This window comes from Podarcis muralis, chromosome 15 (assembly GCF_964188315.1).
Source record: "Podarcis muralis chromosome 15, rPodMur119.hap1.1, whole genome shotgun sequence".
Taxonomy (NCBI): domain Eukaryota; kingdom Metazoa; phylum Chordata; class Lepidosauria; order Squamata; family Lacertidae; genus Podarcis; species Podarcis muralis.
In genome coordinates, this window is record NC_135669.1 from 41,222,970 (window position 1) to 41,246,015 (window position 23,046).

General features: G+C 48.9%; 2 protein-coding genes across 4 annotated transcripts in view; both read right to left on the bottom strand.

The window, feature by feature from the left end:
- Positions 1-9,428, bottom strand: part of YPEL2 (yippee like 2) — a 57,866-nt gene extending 48,438 nt beyond the window's left edge. Inside the window, exon 1 of one of the 2 annotated variants that reach the window (XM_028708709.2) lies at positions 9,286-9,428. The gene's annotated coding sequence lies outside the window, so the exon portion shown is untranslated. The remainder of the gene's footprint in view (positions 1-9,285) is intronic. The other variant, XM_077919831.1, reaches the window with a different exon arrangement.
- Positions 9,429-18,569: 9,141 nt separating this feature from the next.
- GDPD1 (glycerophosphodiester phosphodiesterase domain containing 1) overlaps positions 18,570-23,046 on the bottom strand; it is a 30,997-nt gene continuing 26,520 nt past the window's right edge. For both annotated transcript variants that reach the window (XM_077919528.1, XM_028708367.2), the window contains 2 exons: positions 22,818-22,869; positions 18,570-20,617 (listed from right to left, as the gene is read on the bottom strand). In XM_077919528.1, coding sequence (XP_077775654.1) covers positions 20,471-20,617; positions 22,818-22,869 — 199 coding nt within the window. In that variant the 3' untranslated portion in view covers positions 18,570-20,470. The remainder of the gene's footprint in view (positions 20,618-22,817; positions 22,870-23,046) is intronic.

The window sequence follows — 23,046 nt, forward strand, 5'->3', positions numbered from 1 at the left end:
TGCTGGCCACATGACCCGGAAGCTGTACACCGGCTCCCTCAGTCAGTAAAGCGAGATGAGCGCCGCAACTCCAGAGTCAGGGGTCCCTTTACCTTTACCTTTACCCAAAAGATCACCTCCCACCAGGAAATGCAGACCCTCCAGCGGTGGGGGGGGGGAGAGACTGACCAACCCCAATGCAAACTTTTCGGAGCTTTTTATAGATAGCGTTAAGAGAAATAAGATCATATCGCGGAAGAATATCCCACCAGATGTTAACTTTCTAAAATGGAAACCTTCTGCCGTGGGGGGATGTCAAGTGAGACTCAAAACCCCGCCGTCAACCCCAGCCCCAAACGTATGGGGCTAAGATGAAGTGACAAAACACTTTGCACGTGCTCTTGTTACTCTTCCACAAGGCCAAGGGAACCGGTGTTTGTCCACTTCCGCAGACAGTTTTTCCGGGTCATGTGGCCAGCATGACTAAGCCGCTTCTGGCGAAACCAGAGCAGCGCATGGAAACGCCGTTTACCTTCCCGCCGGAGTGGTACCTATTTATCTACTTGCACTTTTTGCTTTTGAACTGCTAGGTTGGCAGGAGCTGGGACCGAGCAACAGGAGCTCACCCCGTTGTGGGGATTTGAACCACCGACCTGATTGGCAAGCCCTAGGCTCTGTGGTTTAGCCAGTACGCTGGCTCAAAGCAAGACGCCCTGCCGCCGGGTCTTGGGTGCAAAACATGCCAAGATTGCAGGGTCAACCTCCCACCAGCTGCCACCCCTTTTCTGCTGCTGACGCCACCCACCCTGGGCCAGCATCCTCATCAGCCTGATGAGCTAATTAATTAAATGGGTTGCCAGGGACAGCGAGCAAAGTAATCTGGAGCCAGGAGAGACGCAGAATCTGCAGGTAGGAAGACTGCTGCCTCAGCCTCAACGCAAGAGGAACCCAGCCCCTAGCCAGCCGTCTCCAGTGCTGCCCTGGGGTTGTTAGACAAGTTCATTCCACACACACACACACACACACACACACACACGCCTCCACCTTGACAGAGACTCAGCAGCACAGTGATTCGCACACATGACGCCTGGATAAGGAACAGGAAAGATGCTTTCAGACAGGGGTGGGCCATCTTTTTCAGCCAGAGGGCCACATTCTAATATTCTGGGGGCCACAATCCACATTGCCATCCAGACAAGCAAAAAGACGACATCTGGCGTGTAATTAGTGTGTCAGACTAGGAGCTAGGAGAGGTAAAGGTAAAGGTACCCCTGCCCGTACGGGCCAGTCTTGACAGACTCTGGGGTTGTGCGCCCATCTCACTCAAGAGGCTGGGGGCCAGCGCTGTCCGGAGACACTTCCGGGTCACGTGGCCAGCGTGACATCGCTGCTCTGGCAAGCCAGCACAGCACACGGAAACACCGTTTACCTTCCCGCTAGTAAGCGGTCCCTATTTATCTACTTGCACCCGAAGGTGCTTTCGAACTGCTAGGTTGGCAGGCGCTGGGACCGAACAACAGGAGCGCACCCCGCCACGGGGATTCGAACCGCCGACCTTTCGATCGGCAAGCCCTAGGCGCTGAGGCTTTTACCCACAGCGCCACCCGCGTCCCAGGAGCTAGGAGAACCAGGGTTCAAATTCCAGCTTCAGATATGAAGGAGACATTGAGCTAGTCCAAATCTACCTCACAGGGTTGTTCTGAGGACCAAATCTGGGGGGGGGGGGCGGAGAACCATGTAATCCACCTTGATCTAACTGGAGGAAAGGTGAGATATAAATGCAATAAGCGTAGGGCTGCCTTGAGTCCCATTTAACAAAAGGTAGAGCATAACTAGGGACGCGGGTGGCGCTGTGGGTAAAACCTCAGCGCCTAGGACTTGCCGATTGCATGGTCGGCGGTTCGAATCCCTGCAGTGGGGTGCACTCCCGTCGTTTGGTCCCAGCTCCTGCCCACCTAGCAGTTCGAAAGCACTCTTAAGTGCAAGTAGATAAATAGGGACCGCTTACCAGCCGGAAGGTAAACGGTGTTCCGTGTGCAGCTCTGGCTCGCCAGATGCAGCTTTGTCACGCTGGCCACGTGACCCGGATGTGTCTCCAGACAGCGCTGGCTCCCGGCCTCTAGAGTGAGATGAGCGCACAACCTTAGAGTCTGGCAAGACTGGCCCGTACGGGCAGGGGGTACCTTTACCTTTAGAGCATAACTAAATATTACACGTCAGGGACAGACTCCAGCCTGCCAGAGACACTCGCAAGGGGTGTGAAGCAAATGGTAGTGAGTTCTGTGGGGCTGGAGAGGGTGCCAAGAACCAGACAGAGAAGCCTAGGAGATTCTCCAAGCATGGCTTCTGTTCTTTTAAGAAAGTAAGAATGGCGGTGTCAGGTCAGGATTTTAAATCTACCTAGCCCAGCAAACTGCTTCCAATGGAGGACAGCTCAAGGCTACCTGATAGATCACATGCAGGGTATGGGAAAAAATGTCACCCCTGCCTGCAAGTCCAGATTGCAAGCCAGGAAGCTCACCCCCCCCCCAAGAGCACATATCAGGCCCCCAATGCACTAGGGGGACTGAGGCAAGGCACATCTTTCCCACAAGCCCAGACCACTCGCCCCACAATCTTCAAAACAGTGACCACGGGCCTACCAGTACGTTTCCAAGCACAATTCAAAGTGTTGGTACTGACCTTTAAAGCCCTAAACGGCCTCGGTCCTGTATACCTGAAGGAGCGTCTCCACCTCCATCGTTCTGCCCAGACACTGAGGTCCAGCGCCGAGGGCCTTCTGAAGGTTGCCTTGCTGTGAGAAGCCAAGTTACAGGGAACCAGGCAGAGGGTCTTCTCGGTAGTGGCGCCCGCCCTGTGGAACGCCCTCCCACCAGATGTCAAAGAGAAAAACAACTACCAAACTTTTAGAAGACATCTGAAGGCAGCCCTGTTTAGGGAAGCTTTTAATGTTTAATAGGTTATTGTATTTTAGTGTTCTGTTGGAAGCCGCCCATAGTGGCTGGGGAAGCCTAGCCAGATGGGTGAGGTATAAATAATAAATTATTAGTAGTATTTTTATTATTATTATTACTACTGAAGATTAGCAAGGAGGAGGTGGCAGGATCTTGAAATAGCAGGTCTTGCACATTAAGGAGGAGATGTTCCCTCACCTCACTTCTTGCAATGATAATTTTGGGGGGGTTTTTTGGGGGGGGCTTGCACACAGGGGAATCATTTAAACCAGAGGCCAGTAGGTGCCAGCCCACAGGCCAGATGAGGCCCACAGACTCCCCCCTCTGCACCCCCAGACTCTAACCAGTCTTGGAAAAAGCCTTCCGGTGAAACAAACAGGAGCTTGTTCTCAAGCCTAACTTCAGGAGGCCGGGGGCTGTTATAGGGGGTGGGGTGGGGGTGTTGCAGTTAGAAAGAGGTAACTCTACCCTCTATGTATTGTGACACATGCGTGTATCTCTGGGCACACCTAACTACATTGCCCAGAATTCTTTGAGGAGAGAGAGAAATGTGCTTTGAATGTGCTTCAAAGGTACAGTGTGTGTCTGTGTGTGGCGTTATCCACTTCCAAATTTGGCCCTGCCCATCAACTGGAACAACTGCAACAACAACAAATTATATATACTGTTCCACCCTTCATCACAAGATCTCAGGTTCACAAGATACAGTGATACCTCAGGTTACATACGCTTCAGGTTACAGACTCCGCTAACCCAGAAATAGTGCTTCAGGTTAAGAACTTTGCTTCAGGATGAGAACAGAAATCGTGCTCCAGCGGCACAGCGGCAGCAGGAGGCCCCATTAGCTAAAGTGGTGCTTCAGGTTAAGAACAGTTTCAGGTTAAGAATGGACCTCCGGAACGAATTAAGTACTTAACCCGAGGTACCACTGTAGAAGGTTCCCCACTCCCTATTTAAAAACCAAATCCCCCACCAAGTCTGAAGTGGTACAGTCCATATGAGGGGCAGCCAATGCAGTGACCTCAAGAAATTGCTGGACTACAACTCCCATCATCCCTGACCATTGGCCGAGCCAGCTGGGTCTGATGAGAGTTGTAGTCCAACAAGTTTGTGCAGGGCGTCTCATTAGCTACTCCTCTTCCAGATGCCACCACTTCATTCTGCTGCTTCTGTAAGCCCAAACTTGATGTAAAACGTTCTATAATAGTAACCTAGTATTTGAGCTCCAAACCCCAAGAGCCCCAGATCCTTGATGTGCAGTTTGATTACCACATTGAGGTTCTAAAAAAGAAAATGAGATCTTTTCTTAAACAGAGCAAGCTGTTATGTTAAAAAAGAATAGCTTTAAACCAGCGGTTCTCAACCTGCGGGTCCCTAGATGTTGTTGGACTACAACTCCCATCATCCCTGAGCTCTGGCCTTGCTAGCTAGGGGTGATGGGAGTTGTAGTTCAACAACATCTGGGGACCAACAGGTTGAGAAAGGCTGCTTTAAACAGAAGCTACGGTAGCACACTTAAAAAGGTAAAGGGACCCCTGACCATTAGGTCCAGTCGTGACCAACTCTGGGATTGTGGCGCTCATCACGCTTTATTGGTCGGCGTAAAGCTTCTGGGTCATGTGGCCAGCATGACTAAGCCGCTTCTGGTGAACCAGAGCAACGCATGGAAATGCCGTTTACCTTTCCGCTGCAGCGGTACCTATTTATCTACTTGCACTTTGACGTGCTTTCGAACTGCTAGGTTGGCAGGAGCAGGGACCGAGCAACGGGAGTTCACCCCGTTGCGGGGATTCGAACCGCCGACCTTCTGATCAGCAAGTCCTAGGCTCTGTGGTTTAACCCACAGCGCCACCCGCGTCCCTGGTAGCACACTTAGGCTTGTTCAAAACCCACAACCACCCTTCAAGGTAGGCTAGGCTGAGATGCAGCAACTTGCCCAACACAATTTGAACCTGAGTCCCTCTAGTCAAATCTACACCCATCAGGGTGCTATTTTTATCCTAGCAGAGTTTCCACCAACCAAGCTCCCTTCTGTGGTTGCACTGTATGTATGAAAGTGCGTGATCAAGCAACCATCCTCTTTGTCACTGCAGTAAGGCCTGTTTCCGAGGGCAAATCAGAAGAGTTTGTTGGCTGTTTTATTTCACCGCCTGAGGATTTCCCCCTTCTGTCTGTATCTCAGAAACCACTGCCTTCGAGACATGCACTCAGAGACAGAACATTTGCTGTCTCCCTCGGCCCCCAAGGGAGAGATAAAGCCAGCGACTGCATCTGCATGTTTTAAAAAATAAAATAAAATCCCTAGGGCTTCACCAGGCTCTTAATTTCATCTGCCCTGCTGGAAGCAGAGTCTGAAATGAGGGCGGGGGGCACATGACTGCTGTGATTCTGTGCCAAAGGGGATTTATTTGCAGTACAGGGCAAAGAGAAGCAAACTTTTATGGGAATAACATTTTTAAAAAAGATTAAAGATTGTGAACTTTTAAGTAAGTTTATTGTCCTCATGGAAAGGGATGCTTGAAAGCAGATAGGTAGGTGGAGTCTCAGGAGCTTGCGATGGCAGAGTAGAGTTTCTAAGGGGAGAGGGGACCCACTGCCTCCCCCCATGATGGACAGAAGGAAAAGCATGCAAAAAAACGAACACTGCAAAATGAATGATGGAAAGAAAAAGTTGTGTGGTGTACAGACATTGAAAAACCCAGCTTCTTTTGGCATAGGGTTCTGATTTCCCCCCATCTCACCTTCGCCCCCTACTTTTGGCATACATTTGAATCCGAAAGAACAGCATTTGTCTTTATAAGAGCAGGATCTCTTCATACCCAGCTCTGATAAAAGTGGACTGGAAGACTGTGGTCAATGCATGGAAGGGGGCCATAACTCTGTGGCAGGACATCTGCCCTGCATGCAGAAGGTCCCAGGTTCATTCCTCTGCATCGCCAGGCAAGGCTGGGTGGGAGAGACTCCTTGCCAGCCACTGTGGACAATACTGAGATGGATCAGAGACCTGACTCAGTACAATGCAACTTCCTATGTTCCTATTAGAATCGGTTCTGAATTCAAAGCCATGAGGACTAGGATCTTGGTTTTTATTTTTTGGGAAAGAGCTGGGGCTCAGTGGGTGAGCATCTGAGCTAGATGGAGCAAAGGGCTGATCTGATATATAAGGCAACTTCCTATATCTTTATCTCCTCTGCAGTATGAAATTGGGGGGGGGGTTCCCCCTCTTGTTTTAAGGACAAGATGCACAAGAGGAACGACACCATTCTGTTAAAACATGGGAACACCCCCCTTCCTTGCACAGCAGACGAAATTTCGTACATAAAAATAGCACCTCCCTCTTTTGCGTAGCACCCTTAAGCCCTTTGCAGCACCAAACCAGAGAGCAACAGCAGCAGCAACGTTGGTAAATAAATAGAAACAGAATCACGTGGTGGAGCTGATGGGGAGAGGAGGAAGAGAGAAGGACAGAAGTTAGCAGCTTAACTTCTGCAGGGTGTGAACAACAGGGGTCAGCAAACTTTTTCAGCAGGGGGCCAGGCCTCTGTTCCTCAGACCTTGTGGGGGGGGGGGGCAGACTATATTTTGGGGGGGTGGGAGGAATGAACGAATTCCTATGCCCCACAAATAACCCAGAGGTGCATTTTAAATAAAAAGACACATTCTACTCATGTAAATACATGCTGATTCCCGGACAGTCTGCAGGCTGGATTGAGAAGGCGATTGGGCCGGATCCGGCCCCAGGCCTTAGTTTGCCTACCCATGAACTACACTGTGAGGAAGGGTGTCAAATACCCCACCCCTCAGCTTCTATCTAAATCCCTGGGTAGACTTTCCTGAATTGCAGAAAGTCTTGAAGGTTCGATTGCTTTTCTTGGCCTTACATGGAGGAAAATCTCATCCTGAGCTATTACATCCCATGTGATCCAAGTAGATCCACACACACACACACACAGAGAGAGAGAGAGAGAGAGAAGATGCAAGGTGTGGGGTTTGGATACAACTTACTGCTACTTCAATCCCAGCCTTGCAAAGTTCACAAACAATGTTTCTGTTCCACAAAATCCATTTAATGGCCTGTTTTGCCCCCACAGGTCAAAGTTATTCATTTGCAGTACATCAGTCCCTGGGGCGCAGGGGGGAAAGTACTGATTCCTGCCCCAACCATGATCCTAGCTTGGTTACCTAGAGCTAACGTTCACTCGCCACAGGTGAGTGGGCTATTTGCGATACAGTCACAGTCATGCTTTTAGGACTTAATCCATGCTAGGGTTACAATGCTGGTCAAGCTTGAAAAAGCAGAGGCTTTCCCTGAAATATAGTGCCTTTGTGTCTGTGCAGAGTGCCCTGCCAAGTAAATAAGTCTTCAGTCAGTTCCCGCCCCCACACATTAGGACACACGTCTTGCAAAAGGCACCTCTGTCCTTCCGGAAACCACACACACACACAAACCAGGTGCCAATCCATCGCCAAGAAATTTGATCCAAACACAGAGATCTGTTCCAGGGTTTTGGATCTGGGAAACAGCCAGGAGTTCTGGCCAAATTGGCCACGCCACACACTGGCTCCCCTGCTCAGTCTTCCACATGTGTAAAATGGGCATAAGAGCAACCTGATACTTGATGGGTCTGTGGCAAAAGGAGAAAGGAAGCAAGGGCTGAAATGTTGCAAGATGTTGCAGAGATTGAAACGTATTTAAAACACTGTTGCGGCTTAACGCTGCAATGGATTATTCGGCCCTAAACGCATTCCCTAGACAGTTTTGTAATCGTGGAAATTATAAATGGGTAAATAGGTACCTAGACATAATTGTGAACAGCTCACCCCACAAGCTACAGAGAGAGAGAGAGAGAGAGAGAGAGAGAGAAAGAGAGAGACTTTCTCAAAAGCAGCCTCACTTAGGGTCCTCAGGACTCTGGTATATTGTGAAAAGGGGCACCCAATTGCACCATCTCCAAAACCTTTTCGAATTGCACAGTACTGTACCACTGATAAATCAAGCCCTGGAGATTGACGCAAACCGGAATCAAAACAGAGAAAGGCAGCCCTCTGCCCAGGCTCCGCATTGATTCCACGTTGACCTGTGGAAAAGCTTAAACAGCAGCAAATAAACCATTTCAAAACCTGGAAAGAAATTGGGGGGGGGGGGAGCTGCTGGATCTAGGCTTCCTTCAGTAAAAATGCTGCACCTCTAAACACAGGGTTGCAGTCAACTACCTTTTACTCAGAGTAGACCTATTTAAATTAATGGGGCCGTTTATACCCGGCCCTTCACCCTAAAGGTCCTTACAATAATCGAAGCACAACGTTCAAATCAGTTTACAGCAACTTATTATCACGTAAATAAGTTGGGTCTCAAACACATGCGCCTCAAGCGGAAGAGGTTCAGCCGCGGACCATTGCAGTCAATGGACCTACTCTGAGCAGATCCAGTACTGGCTGCAACACGCAGTTACTAGGAATGGCATCCAGCGAAGTTCTACTCGAGAGCAGACCCATTGGAATGAATGGCCACGCTCGTTTTATTTCAATGGGTCCATCCCAGTACGCCTGACGCGGGGCACAACCCATGCGAGTGCAAGCCCCACCGGCGCCCAGGGGGGCTTACTTCCGAGTAGACTTGCCTGCCATTGCATTGTGCCTACAGAATGGGGGTTCCCTCCCCCCCAACCCAGCTTCCCAATTCAAAAAGTGGGCAGGAGAGGAAATAAATGAAAACAATCAGAAATGGCCAGGAATCCAGGGAGCCCTAGAGATGCTCTTTTGGGGGGGAGGGGGAGAGCCGGGACAGAGAAAGAGAGAGAGAGGAGGAGGAGGAGGAGGAGAGCGGCAGGAGATTAAAAGCGTAATAACGCCGGGTATTAAGTAGTGACCCTTGGCGAGGCTGGAACACAGCTCCAGACAGGGCCGTCACGTCTCCTGCGGTTCGCTCGGCGCGCGCCATCCCCAGCTTCCCAGGCGATTTGGCCTCTGGGCGCCGATCCAGCCCCCGATCTCCCTCCTGGACTGAGTGGCGGGGCGGTGGGGGGGGGGAAGGACGACGGCGGCGGGAAAGAGTCGGATCTGGCCAGAAGGATCGCCCTCCCCACCCGCTTTCCCAAAACAATCCCGGGATCCCGGAGTTGTTCTTCATTACGCACGGCGGCGGTTGTTTTCCTTCTGCGCCCCGCACCGTGCGTAACGAAGAACTCCGGGATCTCTGGATTTCAAAGTGCTTGGCGCGCCTCCGCTCCCCGATCACCCCGCTTTCTGGAGGTTGGATCCCCGCAACATATATATATATATTAAAAACACATTTTGATATTATAAAAAAAGCAGCAGCACACAGATCGATCGGGACCAATTCTGCACTCACCCGCACCTGCCCGGCGCTGGAGCCTCTCCAGCCTCCCGCAACGCAAGCGGCGCGCAGAAGGAGCAGGGCCCCCCTGGAGAGATCCAGCCTCCTCCAGCTCTGCAGCTCCCTCCCCTTTCCCCGAAGGCGCCCCTGATTTCCAACCCCCGCTAGCGAACCCCCCTCCCCTTTATAAAGGGCAGGCGAGGGCCCTCCCCCTGCTCCTCTGATGGCCACCCCAGCCAGCCAATAGACGCGCCCTGGCACCTAGCAACACCCAGCCGGTTGGCTGCCGGCGGCCGCAGCCCCCTTTTTTCCGAGGGGCCAATGGGAAGCGGCGGCGGGTTGGGTTCCCGGGGCTGTCCCCCCCCCCAGCTCGGAGGAAGAGGGAGCTGAGAGGCGCAGACAACAGCTGGGCGGCCAGGCAGCCAATGGCAAGCGCGGAGACCCCGCCAGCATGGGAGGTGGGAGGGAAGATAACAAACCGAACGCAGCGCGCCTTAAAGGGGCCGCGGGGTGCAGCATCCCGGGCCAAGGCGGAGGAGCGGAGAATGGGCTTCCTCGGGAGCAAGTCCCGTTCACCTCTATGGGGCTTGCTCCCAGGTAACGGCTTGGAATCGTGCGAGGCGCGGGTGTCCCAAGTTGCCGATCTGCAGTCTTATTGCTATTGTTGTTGGTGGTGACCCCATGGACCCCTATGGCTATTACTCAGAAGTAAATTGCATTGGATTTGTTGTTGTTTAGTCGTGTCCGACCCTTCGTGACCCCCTGGACCTGAGCACGCCAGGCACTCCTGTCTTCCACTGCCTCCCGCAGTTTGGTCAAACTCATGCTGGTAGCTTCGAGAACACTATCCAACCATCTCGTCCTCTGTCGTCCCCTTCTCCTTGTGCCCTCCATCTTTCCCAGCATCAGTGTCTTCTCCAGGGAGTCTTCTCTTCTCATGAGGTGGCCAAAGTATTGGAGCTTCAGCTTCAGGATCTGTCCTTCCAGTGAGCACTCAGGGCTGATTTCCTTAAGGATGGAGAGGTTTCATCTTCTTGCAGTCCATGGGACTCTCAAGAGTCTCCTCCAGCACCATAATTCAAAAGCATCAATTCTTCGGCAATCAGCCTTCTTTATGGTCCAGCTCTCACTTCCATACATCACTACTGGGAAAACCAGAGCTTTACCTATACAGACCTTTGTTGGCAAGGTGATTACTCAGAAGTAATTTGCATTGGATTAAATGGTGCTTATTTCCTCCACCACCACCACCCCAGTTAATTGGGTTTAGGATTGTGGGCTTGGCCAGGAGATAAGAATCAGGAGGATTCCGCTTGCCGGTTGTTTACTGCAAAACAAGAACAACAAACCCCAAAGAGTCTTGTGGCACGTTGAAGGAGCACACATTTGTTATTCCGGCCCAAGGTGTGTGTGCTGAACTAAAGCCTACTTCATCCCATATATGGTGGTGATTCTCAGTTACAGGGGTGTGTACACACACTCACACGTGCATAGCAGTAAGAGGAGAGTTGTATGCAGTGGGGTCAGAGGAAAACAGAAATGCCAGAAATGCAGGTAGTGACCATTCAGATTACAGCTACAATGTAGGCAGGATAAGCACAGAGACTCTTTAGGGAAGCAGTTGATAGGCTATGAAACAAACCAACTTGGTAGTGCTGAGTGAATTTACAACTGCAAACCATTGTCTCTATTAAGTCCCAAATGAATTGCTTTGGATGTCTCCAGTATTTGCAATGTAGCAGCTTCACTCGGGAGCCTTCCTTTGAAATTCCATCCTTCAAGCCTGGCCATTCTAACATCAGTGGGGAATGCCCTTGAAATGTGCTCCTACTAGTTTCTGAATGCTGCTATTTCTGAGGTCAGATTTGTGTTCTTTTATTCTTTTGCTTAGGACAGCTTTTCCAAACCTTCCATATGTTGTGGCTTACAGCCTCCATCATTCTTGACCATTGGCCATGCTGACTGGGGCTGATGCAGGTTATGACCAGTTGTTGGGAATCCCAGGTGGGCAAAGTGCCTAGTTCAGTCCCTGGCACCTCCAGGTAGGACTGGGAATGCCCCCTGCCTGAAACACTGCAGAGCTGCTGCCAGTCAGTGTAGACAATACTGAGCTCTGTGGACCAGTTGTTTGACTCAGGAGAAGGCAGTTTCTTCTGTTTCTAGCCTTCCTGTTCTCTTTCACACACAGCAATAACATCACCTCCAGGGGAGGAAGAAAAACAGGCCCTCTCCAGCTCACCTTCTAGAAGGGTCTCCAGCTATTAGCTCCTATGGCAACAAATCACTTGTGCCCAGCCAACTCTTTAGTTATGCAAAGGTTCAAACAAAAGAGAATGTCCCAGACTATGCAGACTCAAACCTTACACAGCTGTAAAAACCACAGGATTGGAAGAGACCCCCATCCCAACCCCAATCCTAGAACAATTTGAATTGCATCATTTGAATTTACTTGTGAAGGCTGTGGGAGTCAGAATTGTGCTTGGCTTAACCAAAGGAGGAATGACAGCCAAGACGAGCGCAGAGAGAATAAGCCTGCATCAGCACAGCCAGACGCCTTCCTCTGCCCCAACTGCAACAAAACATGTCTCTCCCGCATCAGTTTCTACAGCCACAGCAGGCGCTGTAACTCTCCAACAGTTTGACTTCGCCCCCCCAAGGTGCACTCCTCCACTATCTCCCAAGACAGAAGGAGGCCAACACAACAACATTTAGAGGTTCCATAATCAACGGCTACAGTTGTACCTCGGAAGTCGAACAGAATCCATTCAGGAAGTCCATTCGACTTCCGAAATGTTTGGAAACCGAGGCGTGGCTTCTGATTGGCTGCAGCAATCTCCTGCAGCCAATCGGAAGCTGCAGAAGCTGCACCAGACGTTCGGGTTCCAAAGAACGTTCGCAAACCGGAACACTCACTTCTGGGTTTGCAACGTTCGGGAGCCAAAACGCTTGACTCCCAAGGTGTTCAGCTTCCAAGGTACGACTGTACTAGCCATGATGTCTATGCCCTGCCTCCAGAGTTGGCAGAAGCCGTAATCCTTTTGAATACCAGTTGCTGGAAATACCAGTTGCCTGCTGCGGGGCAGGCAGTGGGGAGAGTGCTCTTGGGCTGCGGTCCCTGTTGAGGTTTCCCCAGAAGCGTCTGGTTGGCTACTGTAAAATCAGGATGCTCAATTAGCTGGGCCTTTGGCCTGACACAGCAAGCTGTTCTTACATGCTGTGCATCTTAAAAGGAGCCACCCAGCCCAGCCTATGACACTAGCATCCAGAATCTGGATAATTATACTCCCCTCTCACTGGCCTTGGGTGTAGGACTTGCGATAACCTTGCAGATCACCTCTGAACCCAAAACAGCAACTCACCAGCAACAGCAGGACACATAACAGGTATAACGAGAGAAGTTTATAAAATTATGCATGGCATGAAGAGAGCGGACAGAGAAAGGTTTTTCTCCCTCCCTCATAACACTAGAAGACTGAGTGTTGGGAAACTCCGGACAAATAAAAGGAAGTCCTGGCTCTGCCAATAAGGGGTTCTAGCGCCACCTAGTGTTGGGCTCCTTACTTTCCGCCCTACCATACCCTATAGGCATCACAGCTACCCACCAAGTGCAAGGCTTCATGCATCTGACAAACAGGACTCTAGTCCACAAAGACAATGCCATAAATAAGTCTGCTGGACTGAAGAATGGATAAGTAAGATAATGTGACTATGCAGAACTGGAAAAATTAACAGCAAAACTAAGAGGATCTAAGAGGCAAAGGTTTTATGGAAGAATGGATGCCTTTTTTGGACTATTTAAAGAAATATTATAGGATGAACTCACGAGCAGGATTTGAGCTATGAGCGACAGACGTGATTAGATTATAAAATTGTGGTTATGATTTAATCGATAGAAGATAGGGTGCAGCAGAAGAGGAGAAGCAACAACTCTGTGGAAAACGGGGTGGGAAGTCGACAAAGATAAGAGAAAAGATGAAATTGTGTTTGTGTATGTTGAAAATTAATAGAACATAATGGGAAAGAATGAAATGAAATGAATCTGTTGGACTTTGCAGGTCCCGCAAGACTTTTCTCTTTCTTACTGTGTTGGAGTCTGACCAGGCTCCTGCTGTTTCAAGTCTGCTGTTTCCAAGCCCTGCTAGACAGATACTTTTAACATTTCATTTTTATGCTGTTTTAAAAATTTATAGCCCTTTATTTTGTCAAAACAAAATATAACCTTGAGACTGACGGGTGTTTAGCATGCAATAACGGCAAGGCAGTAAAGACAGCAGAAGAGAAATAACTGAGCACATCACACACAGCCTTTGTTTAACTAGCACCTTCCAGATGTTATTGGACTCCAACTCCCATCAGCCCTGAGCACCATGGCTAGTGGTTAGGGATGATGGGAGTTGGAGTCCGGTGACATCGGGAGGGCCAATGGTTGACCAGCCCTGGTCTACACCACCTGGCAGAAGTTCTTGCAGGATTTCAGGCAGCAGTTTCTCCCAGCCCTACCTGAAAGTGCCTGGGATTGAACCCAGGACCAGCTTCAGGTAGCCAATAGCCCCCCCCCCCAGTTTTAAAACAGCTCTGATCATGGCTTGTGCAGCAAAGAAATGAAGGGATCACATTGCACACATGACCGAAGGGCAGCTCCCTTTGTGCCCAAGATTCTTTGGGTACCAGATGAAGCAGGAACATCTGGACAAGGTTTCCATGTAGAGAAAGACAATGAGGAAGAGAGAGGGGCCTGGCTCTTGTTTTATATATAGTGGTACCTCAGGTTACATACGCTTCAGGTTACATAAGTTTCAGGTTACAGACTCCACTAACCCAAAAATAGTGCTTCAGGTTAAGAACTTTGCTTCAGGATGAGAACAGAAATCGTGCTCCAGCGGTGCAGCAGCTAAAGTGGTGCTTCAGGTTAAGAAGAGTTTCAGGTTAAGAACAGACCTCCGGAACGAATTAAGTACTTAACCTGAGGTACCACTGTACAGCCCTCCCATGTTGAATGCTGTCGAATGCTGGGGGGGGGGGGCTGTAGGCAGGCAGGGGAGGCTTTGAAAGGGAGCAGAATGCAATGGAAGATGGGATTCCCTTCAGAGAGGGGGCGGGACACAGGTTTTAAACTGCTTTATCATATCGTTGATTTTAACTATTTTTTAAAAATTTCAAATAGCTGTTTTTTATTGATAACTTTATTGTTTTATTCCTTTTGGAAATGGCATACAGGTTTTTTGTACAATCAGACGGTATATAAATTTTATGAAATAAATAGTAGAACACACAAGCTTGATTGCATTGCATTTCATTTATATCCCACCTTTTTTTCCAAGGAGCTGAGAGTGACGTGAACATGGTTCTTCTTCCCCTCCTCATTTAACCCCCTGCAACAACCCTGTGATGCAGGTTATTTTTGTTGTTATTATGTATTTTGTGTTTTTTATACTGTGATTTTATGTTGTGAGAGCTGCGGGTATAGTGCGGTTAAATGAATGAACGAATGACAGAGGGATGGATAAATCTGTCCATTTCAGTTTCTGACTTTTCTAATCTGATGTTCCCAGTTTGCTCCATTCCTAGTTTGCCCCATTTGTGTGTTGTTTTTAATTATGGGACCTTTAAAAAAACAACAAAAAACAGCACTTTAGTCTCCCTTTCTCCTTCTATATACATTTTTTTAATGCAGCACACTCCTAGAGTGTGCATTTTAAATGTCATTTTCACTGTTGTTTCCACCGCCTTTTAAGCACCTTCCCCCAATTATGCATGTTTTTGGTGGGAGAACCACACTGTGAAGTTTGGAGAACTGTGTGTCTCAAAAAAAGAATAGCAGTGTTTCGGTTCCAATACTGTTCTGGGATGTGCCCTTTAGGTGAGGGGCTGGTTGCATCAAAATCTGGACTGAACCAAGCTTCTCCCCCATCCTTAAGCACACAAACACACACACTATTTCTAGTCAATCAGGTTTTGGAACCAGTAACCTGTTTCCCTTGCTTATCAGAGGTGAAAGGGTGAGTGTACACACCAGTGACTTCTGGGCCAGGAGCGGTTAAGGTGGTGATTTAAAGTCACGGTTGGACTACAGCTCCCATCATCCCTGACCATTGGCTGAGCTAGCCAGGGCGGATGGGATGAGGAGTCCAACAGCAGCAGAAGGGTCACAGGGTCCTCTTTCGATTTAGACCCTGGAGAGGCATTGCTGCTCAGTGTCAACATTAGTGAGTTAGATGGACAAATGCTTTGAGTCAGCTGGGGAAACCCAGCCAGATGGGCGGGGTATAAATACCACCATCATCATCATCTTCATGACAATCCAGTTTCCTGAGAGTTCTGTCTGCAGCCTGAACTAAAGGTAAAGGGACCCCTGAACATTAGGTCCAGTCGTGGCCGACTCAGTTCAGAACACTGGCCCAGCTCCCAGAATGTGCTAAGATCATTTGCTTCCCTCAAATCTGTTGGCTCTTCAGAGTTTGCAAGCACAACGGAACGTGCCAGCGAAGCAAGAAAGAACACATTTAATGCATCAACATTTCAGCTAGCCTGAGAAGGAATTCCCAGGAAAAGCCACGTGTTGTAACAACGGGAAAGCAACCACCCAGCACCGTTTGAAAAACAACTGGCAGATGGCTTGTTTGGACAATTCAACCCCACCCCGCAAGAATGTCAGATTGAGCTATATAGTAATCTTGCTGGTGCTCCCCCATTTGGGTATTCAGCCCAGCTAATCCTGATAACCGTTGAGATTTACCGAAGGCTTTTTGAACGGAGAGTTGTGCATGTATCATCTCTGCAAGGCACACAGCGCCCCTGCAAGCCGTATCAGTGTCATCCTCACTGGGAATCACCTCCTGCCGCAGCTGACCATTGATCTGCCTAACTCAAATGCTGCCATCGCTGGCTGGCAGCAGCTTTCCAGTTTTTCCTAGCCTTACCTGGAGATGTTGGGGGTTGAGCCCGGGAACCTCTCCATGGGCTCTGCCACTCACCTGGGCTGGACAAACATTGCCCCCACTACGGCTGAGGCTGCATGTGTGTCTGTACTCTGCACGAAGAAGCTTACTGCATCTTGCAGCATCCCTCCGTCAACAAGGCTCAAGGCATCACAGATAAGGGGAGATGTTTCGTCTTGATACCTAGAATGTAGTTTAGGACTTCTTATCCAGGGAAGGGGAGAAAACAAGGATAGCTTCATGCATGCAACCCTCTGAGCCTAAGGGGGCCAAAACCTAGAAGTGTAGACCCAAATCTCTTATTTCTGCATAGATCCAATTATAGTTTATTGGGAGAGGAGGTCTTCAGGCCCGGGGTATCAAATGCTGCCCTCTGGGTCTGGCCCTCAGAACTCTCCCCAGACCACACCCCCTCACTTGACCTGCTTTGCACCTTTTGAGTGTTTGCCCGGCTGAGATGCGTCTTTGAACTCTGGTCCTATCTTGTGCTTTCCTGGATGGGGGAGCGAGAGAGCTGTGTGTGTGTGTGTTTGCATGCAGAAACCAGTCTGCTGAAGAAGAGGAAAATTCACATTTGCTGGGCCTCTGGGGTCATGTGGCACCTGGAAGCTTTCTTTGCCTTGTGAAATTTAATTCCAAGCAGGCCTTACAGAGAATCTTCTTCCGCTGTCATCTCTTTATATCAACCTTCCTTCTGCATGTTTCCCCAGGAAGAGGAACAAACACACATCTCGGAAGACCATAGCAGGCCTCCGGACAATTGGGATAATGTTGTTTCAACTTTTCTTGTAAAAGTATCCTGGAGGCTTTTGAAAACAACAACAAATAAAACTTTTGCATCCTGCTATTCTACCTTTCAAAATTGTCAGAAATCTCAAGGCATATGTTAAAGCCCACCCACATTAAAAAAAATGTGGCAAAAAGTAGCAGGATTTCTGGAGAGGCTGGACGAGCATCTTTGGTTTCAAACAACATCAGCCCGCTGCATTGCAGATCCTGCATCATTCACAGGCCAGAGAGAGAGAGAAAAATACTCTCAGCCGAATTAATTCTAATGCACAAGACTATTAGAGAGTAATAGAGAAAACGCTGAGTTACTGTGACCCCTGGTGGCAGAGAGAGGTACCACAGCTTAAATAAACATGGCCCAGGATGTGCAAAGCCAGGGGAAATATTCACCTGCAGAGTGGAGAAGAGGTAGCTGCATCTTTCTAGTGGCATCAGGGCAAGATGACTCAAGGGTTAGAAGGGTGTGTGTGTGTAGCACAGATCAGAGCAACCTGTTGGTTTGAAGCATTAAACCAGTCTGTGGAGGCAGAGTTATGGGAAACAGGGCTCGTTCCATCAGCCTTGGGCTATCCCTGAAATATGAAAGCTGGGCATAATAACAACTGTTTTAAAAATCGGTGCCCAAGTTTCCCCCTCCCTCCCTTTCCCCTAGTGTGCAATTTATTTACTTATTAAGCTTGAAAGCTTGAATCCAACTGAGGAAGCAAAGAATACCCTGCTGATAAATAAAACTATCTCAGAATGTATGCGGCTACCAATTTTGGGGGAACTGCACATTTAGGTGAATTCAGACTAACAATCTAAAACACAAACATCCCTTGCATAGAAGTACGGCCAGACTGTACTGCTTTGTTTGATTCCGGCTGAGGAGTCAAGTGGAATTGAAATGACACTTTTTCTTTTGCTTCCAATTCATAAAAGCTTTCTTCTCAGTGCTGTTTGGCGCCCAGTGGGACTGGTAGGGCAGAAGTCAGGGAGACTCCTTGCTGAGTTCCACGAAGGCAACACTGAGACTTGGAAGAGTTGACAGCGACAGTGCCGCCCCGTTACTGTAAGAAAGGCAGGCAAATAGATGAGGAGGGGATGGGCTGAGGGTAGACTGAGGTTGGTGGGGCTCATTCGCCCTAATGGGTGACATCCGCTGCCTAGAAGTGAGCATGAGAGTACATGGAGGGTTTGCAGAGTAGCATAAGCAAGCACATGCTCTCTGCCCCAAGGAACTTAGCAAGGATAACATGCAGTGTGGGGCTGGAAGAGGGGAAGGCAACAGGGCTGAGGTAGCAACAGGCTTTCGGTCAAGAAGGTCTACATATCATGTCTGCGATTCCCTCCCTAGGCAAGTTATTCACGCAGGGTAGCAGGCAGGCAAGAACCACCACGTTCACTGGAAGAGGTGACGCGAACGAGATCTGAAGTGGAATTAAAATGCTTTCAAGAGCCAAGCCACCAAGTTGCACAGGCATGGCTGGTTTGCAATGGCAGAGCGGTGGTGGAGCGCCCTTTCAATTTGAAAACCGTTTTCAGGTTAACGAGGGAAACCGTTTCATCACAGACATGGCTCAGAGAGGCGCGTTTTCTTTCTTTTTTTAATTCGCTGATCCAGAGACCGCTACGTCCCTCACAGTACAGTTTAAGCTAAATTTAGGAGAGGCGACACAGAAGTGTACTTCGGAATATACATGCTACAGTTTCAACGCTTACACTTTAAAGGCCTTTTAAAGTCACAGTTTGTATCAAATCCCTCCAAAGAATTCAGGGTGGTCTACAGTGCCATTGTTTTTCTTTAAAAAATACCCTGTTATCCTCATAACTGCCCTGTGAGGTAGGTTAGGCTGAGAGATTGTGACTGCTCTAAACTATCCCAGCTACTTTTTATTTTAATCAAGCGGATATTTGAACCTAGGTCTAGGTCTTGAACTGCACTGGTTTTCCATACCTTTCTTCTGTGGCTTGCCACCCCCTTATATTTAAAACATTGACTTATTTTAAAGTAAACGTGATGCTATTTTCGCTAGATGTCAGTAGGTCAGAAGACATCCTTGTGCATGGGAGTGGAGACCAGCTCAGTTAACCAAAGCGCACTTGCAGAGGCGAGGTTAAGAGCTTTCCTGGGACCCAGCACTTGCTCCAGGAATTCTTATGCCAGACCTCTCCTGGGGAGGCAACAGTGTTCCAACAGTGGTACAAAGTGCAGAGACCTCTTTCTACGTATGCCAGTCAATTAGGGAGGCTTTGTTTTGGGAATTTCAGCCTCTTGGTTCAAAACGTGGCATGTGCTACTAGGCTTATGACTATTGAGCCAGGTGAGCCTGGAATCTACAAGAATTGTAGCTTATTCTACATTCTGAATTCAGGCCAGGTGGGAAAAAAGGTTGCAGCTTTTGATACCGTCAGCCCCTGAAAAGTGGTGTCACATCTTACTGTTATATGTCTTCTGCTCCCACTCGGAGTCAATGACTGCAGTGCGAGCCCTTCCCAAAAATGCTTCAGGCTAAAAAAATGTGGCAGTACGTACAACAAACTGGCCAAGACATCCCTACATTAATACAAACAGCACTATTGCTAGTTTTAGGGTTCGATGTTGGACACACACACACACACACACACACACACACACACACACACACACCATAAAAGAAGGCTAACTTTCATGAGTTATGCTAGAGGACTGGCCGCCATGAGTTCCCTGGCCAAGATTTGTTGTGGCCAGATAGCCTGCTCAAGAGGCAGGAATGGCGCATGGAGCAAACAGTGTCTGCCGTCAAACAGCGCTTAGAGCAGCCTACCGGATTTGGGTGGTGGGGGAGTAGCCATTGGGGAACAGTTCATCACCCCCTCTTCACAGTTGTCCTCAGCAAATAAAACATGGATGTCAGACAGGGGCTTTTAGCAGAGAGAAAGGTCCAGCTTGTCCGTTTTTCCAGCTCTTACTTCTTTTCCTCTTTCTGCCTCACTAAGAAAATGTGACAATTACGGCCACGTCAGCCAGTCCACTAAGAACATTTTACACAGAGTAGGCAACAAAGTAAAATTATTGTTATTATTATTATTTTTAAAAAAGTGTCCCGCTGGAATGTTTTCCATGTGGAAACTTGGTGGAATCTGAGCTAGCAACGAATACGGTTAAGTTACACCTACCACCTCTAGGAATCGCCCTGTCGGCAGGTTCCTTCCTAGAGACGTCTCGTCGGACCAGGGTGCAACACCCGCCCATCAAGCTATTTACATAACAACTATGCCGCTTACATTTTAAAATAAATATAGCTGTGTGCAATCTCTAAGAGGTGTAATGACTTAAGAATGAGGTAATAAAGCCCAGCTGCGTCTACGTCTCATTGTCGGGTGAGCGCATGTCACTGAAAAGTTCAGGCAGGAGGGTGCCGGTGTGTCGGAGGGGGGGTGTTGCTGCTGCTCCTCCTTGGCTTGGCGCTGTCCGGGGATTGTGTACTCTCCCCCCTTCCTCTTTGCAAGAACTACCCTTCCTTGTCTTTCTGCTGCCCAGGCGTGTAGGTGTGCAAAAAGTTCTTCAGCTTCGTGGGGTAATCCGTCATCACACCTGTCGCGCCCAAATCGAACGCTCGCTGGTACTCTTCGTCTTCGTTGAGGACCCAGATATACACCTGGAGGGAGAGAAGGCACACAATGGATGTGTGACTGATAATGCCTCCCAATACAACTTTTGCGTATGGCTGCTTTTGGCTAAGTCACACGGGTCAGCAAACTTTTTCAGCAGGGGGCTGGGTCCACCGTCCCTCAGACCTTGTGGGGAGCCAGACTAGATTTTGGAAAAAAAATAATGAACGAATTCCTATGCCCCACAAATAACCCATAGATGCATTTTAAATAAAAGCACACATTCTACTCATGTAAAAACACCAGGTAGGCCCCACAAATAACCCAGAGATGCTTTTTAAATAAAAGCACACATTCTACTCATGTAAAAACACGCTGATTCCCAGACCGTGCGCGGGCCGGATTTAGAAGGCGATTGGGCTGGATCCAGCCCCCAGGCCTTCGTTTGCCTATCCATGGGCTAAGGCCTCAACTGAAACTGAACCTAAGCAGGAATGCTGGCATTTGCTAACATTCATCCTTCATTAGTCTTGTCACCCACTTTAAAATTTTTATTTAACAGAATTTAAACCTCTAAACGGTTCTCTCTCCTCTCTCTCTCACCTCCCCCCCCCCCAATGAAAGACAGTGGAAAAGGAGCATTAAAAACTCAAATATAGTTAACATTTATAATAGGGTAAAAACACAGAGAACTGCTTTCTGCTGAGCCAGACCAATGTTCCAACTAGCTCAGTATTGTCCACACTGAGTAGATGCTGCTCTCCTGGGAGGCAGCATTTCCTAGCCCCAAGGGGAGATGCTGGAGAATAAAAAAACATGTTGATTTCTACAAGCTTCTTTCCCCTTGCCCTCGGCTTTTGGGTGGGGAGGGAGGGAAAAAGAAGAAGAAAGACCGGAGGATCAAGACAAGAGCATGAAGCATAAAGCTTGTCCAGAGGTGAGAAGGTCAAGCAACGCTGCCCATCCACGTTTCCCGTAAGCTGAAAAACAACAGCCAGCCCTCCTGTCATGAGGACCAGAAACATGATCTCCAGCGTACAGGCATGCTCCGTGGTGGCTGTGCATACAGGATGATCAAAGCTAGTATAATGTGAGCTGGAAGTCACTTGCTCAGGTACTAGGTCAGTCAGAAGGAGTTAAGTATCTTTTGGCATCAGATAAGTCACTTTCGGGGACGCAGGTGGCGCTGTGGGTTAAAGCCTCAGCACCTAGGACTTGCCGATCAAAAGGTCGGCGGTTCGAATCCCTGCGGCGGGGTGCGCTCCTGTCGTTCGGTCCCAGCGCCTGCCAACCTAGCAGTTCGAAAGCACCTTCGGGTGCAAGTAGATAAATAGGGACCGCTTACTAGCGGGAAGGTAAACAGTGTTCCGTGTGCTGCGCTGGCTTGCCAGAGCAGCGATGTCACGCTGGCCACGTGACCCAGAAGTGTCTGCGGACAGCACTGGCTCCCGGCCTATAGAGTGAGATGAGTGCACAACCCTAGAGTCTGGCAAGACTGGCCCGTACGGGCAGGGGTACCTTTACCTTTACCTTAAGTCAATTTCGAAGCATCAGCAGCACATCAGAAAGAGGAGGTTCAAACTGGCTTTCCTTAGAATCCCAAAAAGCAGGGGTGGGAGACCTCTGGCCAGCAGAGGTCAATTTTGGGGCCTGCCAGGCCATGTCCCCCATGCCTACCTGCTTGTGAAGTCATCTGATGGGTGGGAAAGTGGGGTTAAATCCTGCATCAGCTGTGCACCTATTACAGGGAACAGGGGTACACAGCCAAACTGAGCAGGATTCAACTTCTGCCTATCAACTGATGAGCAGGGGTTAAATTGTGCTCAGTTTGGCAGGATTCCATGCAGTAAGGAGATCCAGTAAGGAAGGGGTTCGCACAGAATCTCCTGCTAAAATGGGAGAAAAAAACTTCCTCTTAGCAGCACTTTGCAAGGTGCTTTGAAGTTCCAATGTGACATCAAGTGACTGACAGGTGGAGGGCGCCACCCGGCTGTCAAATTCAGCACTCAAGGCTGATCCCGATATGGATCTGGCCCAAGGAGGCAAGAAGGCTCCCCACCCTGGCTACAGGTTGAGCGGAGGTGGGAGTCAATGCAGCGCTTGAGTGAACTATGTGGGATCCCACTTAACACATGCCAAGTTCTTTAATGTGTTGTTTATGTCACACTTTTCTGAGGTTAGTTGGAGAGGGGAACAGAACAGAGCAGTTCCCACACAAAATTTCAGAAGATCTGTGTTACACTGTACCTGAATTCCTCGAGCAGTGAGGTGGTCAAATAATGCTTTCCTCATTAACAATCTGCAACGACAGGATAGTAAGATCATTGACACATCTATCAAAGGTGTGATATACACATATATACATATACATACATATATATATATATACAGTGGTACCTCGGGTTACATACGCTTCAGGTTACAGACTCCGCTAACCCAGAAATAGTGCTTCAGGTTAAGAACTTTGCTCCAGGAT